Here is a 14,700-nt window from a genome sequence, read left to right as displayed (position 1 = left end):
GGGATTTGAAGTTTGTTGTGGCACCAGAGCTATACTAGCCTTTTACCAAACCCCCCTCCTGTTCCTTTAAGTGCAACTTAATTCTGCATCCAAAATATTGTGTTGGCAGGTGTGCCTTCATGTCGCCAACGTAGGGTAACCCCATGAATTTCATAAGTTTTCTTAGGCAAGGAATCCCCAGATATGCTTTTGCCAGTTCCTTCTTCAGAAATATGGCCCCCATCACCTGGAATTTGTTGGCAGTAGTGCTTTTAGCTTTTATTTTTCTGTCCAGGAGGAATTGCCAAACTTCCTCCATTCTGAGCCTAAGAAGCATGGATTTATATTTACTGGAATGTTTTGAGCGGGACCTACTAAAACAAATGACAGCACAGGAGCCCTGGTGGTGCAGGGGGGAAATGCCTGAACTGCAGCCACTCACTTAAAGCCACAAGGTTGCGAGTTCAAGACCAGCCAAAGGGCTCAAGCTCGACTCAGGCTTGCATCCTTCCCAGGAGGTTGCTAAAATGAGTAGCCAGATGGTTGGGGACAGTTAGTGTAGGTTACACTTTGTACAGCGCTTAGGGAGTGCTTAAGTGCACTGATACGCGGCACAGAAATGTACTTGCTATTGCAATAGTATAAGGAAGTATAAGGAAACTATACATCATAGGAGAATATTTGCCCATAGAGAATCAATGGAGAATACCTGCTGATAGAGAATATAGAGACTGGGTTGCTAGAACTTTCAACACCAAAAAAGGAATCCATCAATGATTCTTTATGGGCAAGCATTCCTTAATGTTTCCCTATGGGGCATGTCCTCTCATTGGGGGAACATTTCCTTTTCTGTCCATGACTGGGGGGGGGGGTCCCAAACCCCTCCCTTTGGGACCAAGCCCTCTCTCTTTCCAGGAGTGATGGAGGAGCCCCTTGTCTTGGAGAGTCCCTGGACTGAGCAGTGTCTGACCCTCGTCTCCTGGTCCCTTTCCAGCTGCCTCCCCCCCGCCTGCCCGGGCCTTCCCTCCTCCTCCTCCTCCTCCTCCTCCGCCCATCGGGGCTGGCAAAGACCCCCAGCGTCTCCCGGAGGCTCGCTGCAGAGGGCTGGCTCTGGTGCTCTTGCTCCTGCTGCTGCCATTCAGAGGAGGAGGAGGAAGAGGAGGGATGCTGCTGCGGAGCTGCCTCTGGAGGTAGGAGGGCTGCCAGGCAGGCAGGCAGGCAGGCAGGCAAGCTGCGGGGGATGCTGGGCTCTGCACCTCTCCATCCAGAGCAAGCAGGGAGGGCTGGCAAGCCAAGGGAGAGAAAGTGTGTGTTTTTGTGTGTCTGTGTGTGTGTGTGTGTATGAGGGGTCTCTGGCATGCCTTGCACCCAGGATTCTTGATCGCCTTTTTCTTTCTTTCTTTTTTTTTCATTTGTTTTTTTATTGGAGATTCAAGGACTTCTAAAAACTAAAAACCCAGTCTTCCTGATTTCCAACCCCAACTTTTCCCAGGACCTGTCCTCCATTTCTATCCGGGCGGGATCGCAACAGGGCCTCCTCCTCCTCCTCCTCCTCCTCCTTTTGGAGCCCTGCGGAGCGAGAGTTTGTGTAGCCCAGAGGAGAGGAGCCTTTCCTGGGAGCTTTCCTTGGGCCGGGGCATCACAGAGTCCTTTCCCCCCTTTTGCCCTGGCGGAGAGAGGGGGGCCTGCCAGAGGCGATCCAGGGGTCTTCCTGTGCCCCAATCCATTGCCTCCAGTTGGCTCCAGGGTTGCAGCCCAGCTCTCAGCCCCTGCGTCCCTCTCCATTGTCCCCTTGGCCAAGAAGAGGCAAGCCTAGTCAGAGAGGCTCAGCATTGCAGCCTTGCTCCAGCCTCAGTCAGGAGCCAAAGGCAGAGCAGAGCAGCTGGCTTCTCAGGAGCCCCCCCCCCCCCCAGGGCAGCAGACCTTCAAGCCTCCGACTGAAAAGATGTATGTATAGGCGTCTCTCTCTCTGTGTGTATTATATATATATATATGGTGTGTGTGTATGGTATATATGTTTGTGTATAGATACATATAGTGTATATGTATGCACACACACACACATATATATATGGTGTGTATGTATGTATATATGGTATATGTGTATAGATAGATAGAGATATATGTGTGTGTGCATGTGCGTATGGTGCAATTTGATGCACCCTTAACCTGAGCATTAATGGCATGAAACTGACTAGACCCATGCCAAAGTGGATCATCCAAGTTGCACTTGCACTAAAAGGCCTTGGGGAACTCAGCTGAAGCCACTGAAATTTGTGTAACATTTTGGGGCCAGGACACCAGCAGAAATATTCGCATCCTTTCTCAGGCTTCGCCTTTCTGCAATCTAAAGGCAAACAGTTTTAGCTTCAGTCTTTGGAGTCCAGGGTTTGGAGCTTGAGTTTCCTCCAATTGGAAAGATGCTGGACAGCATTGGAGGAGCTGCCGAAAGGAGCATCTTTTGTGGCTGCTAAGGAGGAGGGCAGTCGTGGGAAGAGAAGACTGGAGATTGCAGAAAGGCGAAGCCTGAGAAAGGGGTGCGGATATTTCTGGCTGGTGTGCTGACTCCTAGGTAGGGTTTTGTGCCTGGGGAGGGAGGCCTATTTTGTTTTTCCTAACTGGCACACAAGGTAAGCCTTGAGTTGGGAGCCTGCTGTGATTCTGTACAGGTTTCTCAGTGTGAGAGATTGCTCTGCTTTGCAACAGCCAACTTTCACGTTCAGAACCAGCCCTGCCTTTCCTTTTTGGAAAACTGACACTAATTTTATCCAGATTGCCTCTTCTAGCACTGACAAGCTGTGCGCTGGAATCACAAAAGTCTCTTTACTAAGGTTACTTATTTGATTTTCAGCTCTCTGCCTTGTTTAAATAAATGAAAGGAGCTGAAAAGAAAGAGGAAGGGAAGTTGAAAGAGAAGGGAGTAGACTTTAAACTCCAAAGAGTGGTTACCCTGAATTTTAAAGCAAAGGACAAAGGGATTTTGATGAGTCTCTAACGGAGAACCAGTCTGTGGCTGTGGTTCTCCTTGAGGTCTTTTGGGCTTTGGTTTCTGTATCACCTGCTTAGTTCAAAGAACATATATGAAATGTCAAAGCTAATTTCCAACTGCTTCATAGGTTACCTCTATATTCTTGGTGCTAAGATGTGGTGGATACTTAGGGAGAGGTTATTTTTGTTGTTGTTGTGTGCCTTCAAATTGTATCAGACTTATGGAGATTCACAGATGAACCTAACCTGGGATTTTCTTGGCAAGATTTATTTATTCAGAGGAAGCTTGCCATTGCCTTCTCCTGAAGCTGAGAGAGTGTGACTTGCCCAAGATCACCCAGTGAGTTTCATGGCCAAGCTTGGGATTGAACCCTGGTCTCGTCCAGTGCTCAAACCATTACACCATGCTGTCTCCCAGGGCGTGGTTTTGCTGTCCTTGAACCCATAGATTTTGTATTTATTCCTGGTGTTTTGCCTGCATCTGGGGCTGGCATCTGCCAGACACAGATGCAGGCGAAACGACAGGAATAAATTCTTCCAGAACATGGCCACAGAGCCTGAAAAACCCACAAAAAACTATGGATGCCAGCCACAAAAGCTTTGACTTCACAACCCATAGATGGTTTCTGTTGTGCCTTGTACTCTGCTCCTTATATTTTACTCATTGTAATAAGTAGAGCTGATCATTCTCTACACAAATGAATTACCACATTGGGATACTAGGAAAAAATAACACCTTACTAGGGTAAGGTGGGAAGTAAAGGAGAAAGAATGGAAAGATAAGAGTAAAGGAAAAAAGGAGAAGAGAATGGTTGCAGAAAGAAAGAGAAATGTTTGTAAAATAGATAAGGAATGTAATAGGTTATGTATGTATTAAACTGGTTTATTAGGTGTTCAGATGATGTAATGTTTATGTGTTGGTATGATTATTATATTGGTTAAGGTTTTTTATCTGTTTAATAAACTTTTCTATGAAAAGATAAAAAGATGTGCCTCAGTGACTTCACAGGTCTTCCTACACTGGACAGTGTAAGGGGATGAGTGCTGACAGCACTAACCTTAAGAACTCAGTTGAGCCCTCACCAGCAACAGAGGAAAAAACGGGGGAGACTTGTTTGCCAAAAGTAAGTCTTTCTCTCCTTGCAGCTCAGTGCAAGGAGAGAACCTCTGGAAGAAATTTGTCTTCCATCGCCAGCCACCAATCAATCATATGTTAAGAGTCTAGTTGCCATTCGCTCCCCTTTAACCCCTGGGTTGCATTCTCCCACACTTGTAATGGGGACACAAATGACTCATGCACAAAGCTCCTGTGACTCATGGGCAGCTTGTGAGACACTATTCTGAAAACACACCACTCTATTGTACTTAGAAGGCAAGTGTAGGAGGAAGGAGAAATTGAATTGGCCTATAAGGTCCTGAAAAAATTTCCTCCAGAGAGTCTTATGAAATCTTAATAAGCACACCTTCAGATACAAATTGACATTTATCCTACTATTTACATCACTGAAATTTAAATTAGCAGTAATATATGCATTGTTGTTGTTGTAGTGTGCCTTCCAGCCATTTCCAACTTATGTGGATCCTAAGGCAGACCTATCACAGTGTCTTCTGTATCTGAGAGGGTGTTACTTACCCACGGCCACTCAGTAGGTTTCCATGGCCAAGTGGGGAATCGATCCCCAATTGCCAGAGTTCAAGTCCTATGCTTGAATTACTACACCAGACTAGCTCTCAATATATGCATAACAGTATCGGACAAAAGAGTAGCTATCAGATGTTGCTGTTTCTTCCAAATAATTGTGGGTTTTTCTTCTCCAAAAGTATCTTCACTTACAGGGGACTGACTATAATTTAGGTGCTTTCAGTCTTTCTTCACTGATGGCCTTTGAGGATGATTGGAGAGGGGTGACCAGGGTTACTTTGCAGAAATATGTAATTGATAGCATGGTTCTAAATCCCATTAATGAGAATGTGCTGGATTATAGAATAGCTGGACTTCTATTGGGTAGTTCCAATGAGAGCAGAACCAACTGAAGAAATTATTAGCTCTCAGAACCAAGAATGAACCAAGTTTGTTGTGGGCTTTCAAGTCATTTCCAACTAATAGCAACCTTAAGGAGAACCTATCATAGGTTTTGGGTGTGTGTGTGCTGAGAGAGTACTTATGAATCTGGAGACCAGGGTTCAAATCCGTTTGGCTGCAGAAACCCCCTGGGTAACGTTGGGCAAGTCATACTCTCTCAGCCTCCAAGGAAAGCAAAGGCAAAACCCTTCTAAACAAATCTCACCCAGAAAAACCTGTATGTAATAGGCTTACCTTAGGGTCACCACAAGTGGGAAACAACACGAAGGCACATGGTAACATCATGAATGTAATCCCTGGGATTTCTGTGCATGTGAAGTACATCCTATGCCATGAAGCCAGGAGGTGGGAATCATGTTGCCCTCTGATATTGATTAATTTGAATTCCCAACATTTCATTGGCTATCATCCACAAGTTCTGCAGGAGCTCATGATTTCCCACCAGCTCCTAGACTAAGCTATGGCTAGACACCATGTATTAATCAGTATATTTGTGCTAAGGACATTATGAGTTACAAAAATATATAGAGGCATCCTTCTAGAGAATAAAGCCCATTATTGGATGCATCTATATTTTTGTGCCCTCTGGTGGCTGCATTGAAAGCATGCTTACATAGCATTTATGAAGAAAGGAAAAATAAAATGAAGAAAAGCTGTATTCTTTAATTATCAATTCAATGCCTTCCAAATGGGATTAAAAAAGGGGGAGGGGATTAAAAGGAAATTTGATTTATCACATTAAATATTAAATTTACAAGATGATTTAGTGGTTACCTAAAATCTAGTTTAAACAAAATATTGCAGTTTTTCCAAATGATATTTAGATTTGGCTGACAGAGAGGAAAGAGTTCCATACCGTTACTCAATAACAGTAAACCACTAAGTATTTACTAGCACACCTTTGATCACTCTCTGAGTTGGTTCAAACAGAAGCGGAATCCTCTGGTTTCTTTTCAGAACTGAATCCTTTCTAACCACACAGGTTCAGTCCGGGTTCTTCTTTCCTTTCTCATCACTTATTATCTTGGGTGGTCAGAGCAACAAAATGCTTATAGCAATGCAGGAATGCTCCTTGGGGAGCTGAGCATTTTTCTAAAGCAGGGATGGGAAATCAGGTGACCTTTGCCAGCGTAGTCAATGGTGAGGAATGCTGTGATCCAACATCAGGAAAGCAACATCAATCCCACCCTCTCCTCTGCAACACTCTTCCCTCTGGATCAATGGTTCCCAAACTTAAGTTCTCCAGATTTTTGGACTTCACCTCCCAGAATTCCTAATTGTTGGTCAAACTGGCTGGGGCCTCTGGGACCTGAAGTCCAGCATACCTGGAGGACCAAAGTTTGGGAATCACTGCTCTAGATGCTTGGGGCTACAGCTCCCATGAGACCAAAACAGCACAGCCAGTTGCTAGTTATGATGCACGTGTAGTCCAAAAACAACTGGAGGGCACTACGCTTGAGAAGGTTGCCCTACAGCTGCCCAGAATCACAGAGTGAACTGCCATGCTGTTGTCATGGGCGCTAAGTTAGCATCCTCTACCACAGGAGGTTTTGCAAGAATTCCAGAAACAACAGCAAGGAAACCCTGGCACTGTATATGGAAGAGACAGAAGCTGATGGGGGAACTATTGAAAGAAGGTGGAACAAGTTTTTTGTGGGTTTTTTGGACTATGTGGCCATGTTCTAGCAGAGTTTCTTCCTGATGTTTCACCAGCATCTGTGGAACAAGATTTGCACCAAAGTCTGTGTGCCTACAGGAGGAAGCAGTGGTAGATACAGATACTTGTATGTGTGTCCCTTCAAGTCACTTGTTGACCTATGATGAGACTATGGATTTTATAGGGTTTTCTTAGGCAAGCAGTACTTCATGGTAGTTTGCCATTGTTCTGCTCTGGACTATGGCCCTACAGCACCTAGTATTCTGTTGTGGTCTTCCATCCAAGTACTAACTGGGCCTGATCCTGCTTAGCTTCCAGGATCAGATGGGATCTAGGACTTTTAAGGTATTTAGGGCCACCTGAATGCTTCTTGCTTATCTGATCTGTATCCTCTTTATGTAGACTTATTGATACTCTCAGGAATGACTTATCTCTTCACCCCCCACCCAGTCTTTTCTCTCTCCACCATGTAACAAGCAGGTAACTCCACCAAATGTAACTTTCCCATCTCTAGACAGAGTTGCTGCTTTCCTTTCTTATTCTAAAAAGCCTTTGCTGTTTTGTCAAACATCACACTTCACTCATCTCTCACAGTGACTGCACAGGCTTTTACTCCACTTCTAGTAAACACAGCTGAGCAGAAGTGTGAAGGAAGGAGTTGCTTCTTGACCCTTTCCCTGCCATTTCTGAAATGAAAGGAGGGTGAATACAGGACAGACATCCTCCTATTCTATGACACGTTATTATTGACATGTCCTACATTTCAATATATATTTATGTTAGTGTTGTTAGCTTTTATTTTGTAATGTCCTGTATTTTTCTGGACTGTCCCACATTTTGTGGTGCCTTGTCCTCCTTTGTGGTTAGGACAGCTGGTCACCCTGATACAGGCAGGAACTGGGACAGAAGCAGTTTTTAAGCTTTCCTCCTGCAGCTGAAGCAGCCCAATAGTGCTACTTGCTCCATTGCATCACAAATGCCAAATAGTCAGAGGTTAATTACAAGCTACCTTTCTGAGTTTGCTTTACTGGGGAACATGTATTTTAGCAGACCAAAATGTAATGCCAGTAGCTGATGTGGTCTTTGTGGCAGTGCTAGGGCTGGTTTTAAAGAGTTGCAGCATCACTCTGATTATTTCCTTGTATAAACTACTTAAAGACAAGCTATTAATAACTCAAATCAGAAGGGATCTCTCTTATTGAAAAGATAGAAAGCCAGTTCAGAAGTTGAAAAATCTACATAATACAAGCCTGAATATTCTGCCAACTGAATGAAGGAAATTACATCTCACCTGGTTTTAATCCCCAGGTGCTGTTACTTGCATTCCACACCAGCACCACATCGAATTGACTGCAAATTAATCTTGGAATAAGATTTGTGAATTCACTAGTTCACCGAATTTACCTATTTTTGGATTGACCCAGGATCAAGCCCAGAATGACTGCGCATGTTTCAGCCTTTATGCTTAAGTGAATTGTTTCCCTTCCCTGACACAGGTATGCCAGGTTATGCCAGATTACATTACCATCTTCTCCTTATGGCAGGCAGGGCTCAGTCTGTTTGTAAGCATTTTATGTGTATTTCATCTCCATAGAGCTAGGGGAAAACTTTGTGGGCTGCAAGAAATGACTCATAAATCCTCTTCTCAGTATGATCTCCCACAAGTCATCATTTAGGCTCCTTCAGTTTGCTGATGTGCAGTAGTTTCTAACTTTCTGATAATTTTTATTGCTTTTGTAGGAGAGAACATTTCTAGCTTCTTAACATATTTCTTGAAGTGTGAGACTCATGAGGAGGGAGATGGCATGTGAAAATGGACTTATCAGTGCCAACTGGTGTGGAAGAAGTGGAAGATGTGCATTGCATTGTTGTTCCCCTTCCTAAGCACTCAATTTATCTGTTGTCAGGTTGGGCACTCAATCCTCACAGCCATTCAGTGGCCAGGAAGAATGAGGGTGCAGGGCAGCAAGGGAGCACTGTCAGCTTTAGGAAGACAGTCATCCTCCTGGATTTCCAGTAGACTCCTGTGAGATCCAGAATATTTGTTTCTTCCCGCAGTCAGCAGCTGCCTTGCTACCTCTTGTCATCCCACAATTTTTGAATGGCTGTAAACCATAAACTTGTTGCACCCAGCTTTACAACAAGTAGATGACTCAGGGAGGGAATCATGGCAGATGGAGGTGTGGACTTCTTCTGCCTCCACAGCCAAACAAGTACATATGCAGGCTAAATTTTCAATTATGCCTGTGTAGGTCACTAATATACCAGCCCATGTCTGAGTGCATTTCCACTGTAGAAATAATGCAGTTTTACTCTGCTGGCAGTTGGCCATAGAGGTATGATGGAGGACCTAGAGATTCCTAGAGAAAACAGTTCTTTAAGCATTTGTAGGTCCTTGAGTGCAACTCTAGTGGATGTTGACCACAGAGTTGCACTTCATTTCTTGAGTGAAAATGTCTTTCTTCATCTTCCTTTTTAAAAGTCCAACCCAAAATTGCAAATTGCTATTTAGATTATCACTTGTTGCTTTTCTCCTCTAAAGGGAAAGATTTACAAACCTGGTATCTCTTACCATGGTTGGAAAGCTTCCAAGATTTAACTGGCATTCAAGGCTGTCCACACAGAAAGGATGTGTCCAGGGTGCTGTCCTGGTGGATGACAACATTTTTAGAAGAAATGAGATAGTGTGCAACAGAAGAGCTATGTTTTCAGCAAAGATGTCCAGTTGGTGGGAGGAGGATGGCTGGGGCTGAAAAGAGAAGAGAAAAGGCCCTGCCCCTTGGTTTTTCTTCTCATAGATGTCCAGAAAACAAAGATTAAACAACCTCCACCTCACCGGCATGATGCATTTATGTATTATCTTTTGGGGGAAATCTAAATGTTCCTAATGCAATGGCCCTGGTATAATTTGGGCTCCTCCATGGCTGTTTTTAAATAATATTTAATTTGAGAGAGGATTTACTGATAGAACACCAAGCAATAGCGTATATATATTGCTTCTTAGGTGGAAATGCCATGCAGTATTTTGTGCAGCTGCATATATAGCTTTGTCCTAAGTCTGTGTTATTTTCTGGCACCATGCAGAGTATTTTCTTTAATTTGATATTTTAGTTTAGCTACAACAGGTTGACCTGAATCAAATAGTTACATCATCTTTTTCAAATTAATTTTAAAGGTATGAGATGGACGCTGACCCCACACCCCCAGAGATTCTGCAGTGTTTCTTATATTCAATATTTCCCTTGTATACAGAGGCATGAATGGATTTGGAACACAGTATGTATTCCTGCTAATCCTAGGCTCACCGCAGTTCCAAAGTTTAGGCCACCATGTGGTTAACAGCAGAGTAAACTGAAAGAAAAATATTTTATGACTCCTTGTAGATTTTTACAGCCAAATGACTAATACACTTAAATATTTATATAATCAAAGGCAGAACAAAATTACAGATATCTAAGAATAAATAAAGTTACTGAACTTTGCATGAGTACCTTATTGTACTCTGTTTATTGCTATTATAGGAGCATTGTGGCCATTTTTTTATTGTCTTTGCCATGATACAAAAATAGTGTAATATTTATATTATCTTTCAGATAGAAACGTCTATGAATTTACTGCATTTAAAAAAAAATTTTTTTTCTTATGTATGTATCTGTGTGTTTTTTAAACAGAAACAAAGACAAGATGGGCTGTGTTCTGCTGTTACTACTATTTTCCATTCCTTCTTTTCACCTCATTAATGGAATAGATGTAGAAGAAGATCTTAGCTGGTCATTAAAAAAATTACCCCGGATTGTGAAGGAAAAGACTTTCTCCCTGGACACTCCTAAATTTGAAGCAGATGCCAAGTTGGAACTGAGTGGAGTCTGTGGGATTGAATGCCAAAGAGCACTCCCAGTGGCACATTTGTCTGACCTGAATGAGCTGCTCTCCTATGAGACAGTCTTTGAGAATGGCACAAGGACCCTGACGGAGGTGAATGTCCTGGGAGTGGAGACTGACTCAGCAGCAAATGCCACCACCAAAGCATTGTTGAGAAGGAAGAGGCAGGTCTATGGCACGGACAGTAGGTTCAGCATTTCTGATACACGGTTTCTGACCAACTACCCTTTCAACACTGCCGTCAAGATCTCTACAGGCTGCAGTGGCATCCTGATTTCTCCAAAGCATGTACTCACAGCTGCTCACTGTGTGCACGATGGCAAAGATTACATCAAAGGTAGTAAGAAGCTGAGGGTGGGGTTGCTGAGGCTGAAATCCAAAGGTAGTGGCAAGAGACGCAGAGGTGCTGCCAGGAGGAGCAAGAGGGAGACGTCGGAAATTGAGGTTCGCCATACCGATGCCAAACAACATCCACGGGGATCTGGCAGCAGTAGAGCTGGTAGAAAACAAAAGACGTCAGGGCTGAATGAGAAGAAATCTGAGCGTAAACCTTCCTTCCAGTGGACCAGAGTTAAAAGTACTCAGATCCCCAAAGGCTGGTTGAGAGGTGTAACTGGAGATGTTGCAGTAGATTATGATTATGCAGTTCTGGAGCTCAAGCGTCCCCACAAAAAGAAATACATGGATCTGGGCATTAGCCCAGCTAGTAAAATGATGCCGGGAAGCATGATCCACTTTTCTGGATATGATACTGACCGATCTGGCCAGCTGGTCTACCGGTTCTGCAGCATAGCTGAGGAATCGAATGATCTCTTCTACCAGTATTGTGATGCTGAATCTGGCTCTACGGGATCAGGAATCTACTTGCGCCTTAAAGAGCCCAATGAGAAGAAATGGAAGCGCAAAATTATTGCCGTTTATTCAGGTCACCAGTGGGTGGATGTCAATGGAGAACAGCAGGATTACAATGTTGCAGTTAGAATTACTCCGCTCAAATATGCCCAAATATGTCTCTGGATACATGGGAACGACGAGAACTGCGCCCAGGGCTGACAACAGCCGACACAAGGGCCTCTATTTATCAAATGGTGCTATACAGAGAAGACCTGCAATAATAAACACTGAACATTGACTTGGGTCTGACATTGTCTGAATTTGAAACCAGCAAATACCTTGTAATAAACTGAGAAACTGAAAGCATTTGTACAGTATTTACTAGGATTTTTCAGCTGAGTGCTTTAAATTGACCATAGACATGAGGTGCACTTAAAATCTCCAGTTGTATTACTGTATTTATTGTTTTTACATTGTGGTAAATCTGAGTCATTCCTACTATACAGCCAAAAACATAGCTTGCATTTATTTTTAAAAAAAAAAATTGGAGAAGCATTTTCTCTTGTAACCGGTACTCTTAAGAGATGTGATTATTTTGTTTGCAATTTATTTACTTGTCTCAGGGGTTCTGCACCAGTAAGCATTTTCTATTATTGCAGATGACTGTATAGTCTCTGCAGGACTATCCAGATTGTTAAACACTGGGATAAGGCAAGGAAGAAAATTCTCCCATAATACTTCCTGTAGAGTCTATACCACATAGATAATATTCCTTCACTAAGTTAGTGTATCACAGCTCATAGAGCCAAACACACCAATTCCATTTCTTTGGATACTAAAATGGCAAAGTGCAGGGTAATGAATGTAGCACAAAAGCAGGAATACCATGACTATAATTCAATGCCTCTAAATCTAATTTTGGAAGATATGCAAAGCTGGAAAGTAGGAAATGTACATTTGTTCCAACTAAGTACAATTAACCTCCTGTTTGTTTTCTTTTGCTTTGCAAATAATGCTCTTTTTCCCCCCAAGAGGCAACAGTGGTAGCTATTAATTCACTGTTACAAGCTAATACAGAACTGAACAACCCAAAGATCTGTAGACCTGTCTTAATGGTTCTGCCTTCAGGGGCAAAGGATCATAGCAGACCAGGAGGCCATTTGTTAGTGTTACCATGTGTCCTCCTTTTCCCAGACATATCATCTTTTTCAGAACTAAATCATTTTCCCAAGTGGATTTTTTAAATATCCTGGGCTTTTTCAAATGCATGCTGCTGCCTTGCCTCCTGCCCGCTGATGCTGAGAGAGAGAAAGAAAGAAAGAAAGAAAGAAAGAAAGAAAGAAAGAAAGAAACTTGGGGTGTGGTGGGGTGAAAGGAGATAGGCCCAGAAAGGGAAAGTGAGCTAGCAGAGCAAGGTGGCTAAAGGAGATGGCGTTTATGGAAAATGGCAGTTTGGTAGAGTGTGTGAGGTGGTTGTGGGAAGAGGAGCGGGAGTGAAGATTGTTATTTTAAATAGAATGAAGGTTAATAATATATCTAGTAGCAATTATCACAGCTTGTATAGTAAGGGTATTTAAAGTGAGAGTTGTCATAAAGATCAATGGTCTGAAATAGTCAGTTGGTAAGTTTGTCCTCCTTTTTGCTTCCCAAAATATGGTACCCTACCCTATGTACACTCTTGATGGCGAGGACAGTTTAACAGAGAGAAGGGCAGCTCTGTTCTCTTAGATGGAAATGCACAGAGCTGGCCCATCATATCAAAGTAAATGGGGTAACAGAACAAATCATTGGGATAAGATGACTGTGGTGCTATGATTTAACAGTCAAAAACATGTTTTAGATAGAGGTACAGTAGAGAAGACTTTCAACATATTGTTGGCTGGCTACTCTATGACTCCTTGCTGTTGGCTATACTAGAAAGGGCTGATGGGAGTTTCAGTGCAACGATACCTGAAGAGCCAATCACCCTCCCTTGACTTGGTCTTAGAGAATGAGTAATCATGGTGACAATCCTCAGATCATCAAAAATTACCAAAGCACTTATGTTTCAGTGTCTACAGAATATGTAAGCTGACTGTTGTGTAAATATATGAGATATTTTATGTAGCAATAAAACTTTTGGGTTCATTTCAATTTTTGAACCACAGCTTTTGCTAGAAAGGCATTTAATATGAGCTTGAACTACACATTTCAATCACTTCTTAAAAAGTATATGAGCTGAGCTTTCTGCTTCAGATGTATTTATCTTTGAGAAAGCCATTTATGACAAGACCATCAAGATGCTTTTTGATGCATAACACAGAAAATATGGAAGATTCAAGATGACATAGTATTTGGTAATGAATATGTGTATTGATTTTAAGTAATAAATAAAAAATAACATTAAGATGCACATTCCTGGGATTTGAGTTTGTTGTGGCTTGATTTTAGTAACCTGTAATTCAGATTTTGATTTGCATTGTTAACATTGATTTGTTATTAGTGTTGAAGAGGTATATGTGCCTCTAACTCTGATTTATATCAACCCTATCGCAGGGTCTTCTTGGCAAGCTTTATTTGGGAAGGTTTGCCTTTGCCTTCCTTTGAGCTTGAGAGTGTTTGACTTTTTCAAGATCACCCTGTGGGTTTCCATGGCTGAGCAGGGATTCGAACCTTGGTCTCTTGGAGTCCTAGTACAACAGTCAGACCACTACACCATGCTGACCCTTCACTGCACTTCTAAATCTGTAAAATGTATTGTGTATGAATGAGGTATTCTTAACTCATTTTTATATATGGTTGTAAGTCAGTGGCAGATTTAACACTATCATTGATGTTTTATTTCTGTTATACTACAATGTGTGTATTTGAAAACATCTCTTAAAAACTAACATCTATAACGAAGGTTCACAGAACATGTATCAAAACATTTTCATGGTAAATTGTATTTTTTTAAATGTTAAACCCTCATTGTGAAAGATGCCAAGTAAGTATCTTGCTTTGCAAAAAACCAGGACATCAGTAAGAAAAGTAGAAAAGAAAATGTATTAGAAAGTATAGCAACAGTTGCGGCAAAAGTATTTATTTTATAATGTCTAATAAAATATTACTTCAACATTAAAATGGTTTAAAACAACCTGTGTATAGCTTATATTTGTAAGCATAAGTTGTTTTTGGACTGCAGCTCCCAAAATGGCCATGTAGACTAGGCTGACAGGAGTTGTAATTCATCAGTATTGGGAGGGCCTCCTATTAAAATCAAACATCTTGATAAGTCCATATTCGAGGAATGTGTTCC

General features: G+C 42.2%; 1 protein-coding gene across 4 annotated transcripts; it reads left to right on the top strand.

The window, feature by feature from the left end:
* Positions 1–1,115: 1,115 nt before the first annotated feature.
* Positions 1,116–14,468, top strand: PRSS35 (serine protease 35). Of its 4 annotated transcripts, none has more exons than XM_089528551.1 (2): positions 1,116–1,169; positions 10,379–14,468. In XM_089528551.1, the coding sequence occupies exons 1-2, from the start codon at positions 1,144–1,146 to the stop codon at positions 11,640–11,642; spliced, it is 1,290 nt and encodes a 429-aa protein (XP_089384677.1). In that variant the 5' UTR covers positions 1,116–1,143; the 3' UTR covers positions 11,643–14,468. The 4 variants fall into 4 exon arrangements, with proteins under 4 accessions (XP_089384677.1, XP_089384679.1, XP_089384680.1 ...); XM_089528553.1 differs by lacking the exon at positions 1,116–1,169 and adding an exon at positions 1,848–1,926; XM_089528554.1 differs by lacking the exon at positions 1,116–1,169 and adding an exon at positions 8,139–8,203.
* Positions 14,469–14,700: the final 232 nt, after the last annotated feature.

Source organism: Sceloporus occidentalis, unplaced genomic scaffold, assembly GCF_023333645.1.
Source record: "Sceloporus occidentalis isolate IW3139 unplaced genomic scaffold, rSceOcc1.0.p SCAF_6, whole genome shotgun sequence".
In the NCBI taxonomy this organism is placed as follows: Eukaryota; Metazoa; Chordata; class Lepidosauria; order Squamata; family Phrynosomatidae; genus Sceloporus; species Sceloporus occidentalis.
This window is presented reverse-complemented; position numbering and strand designations above follow the sequence as displayed.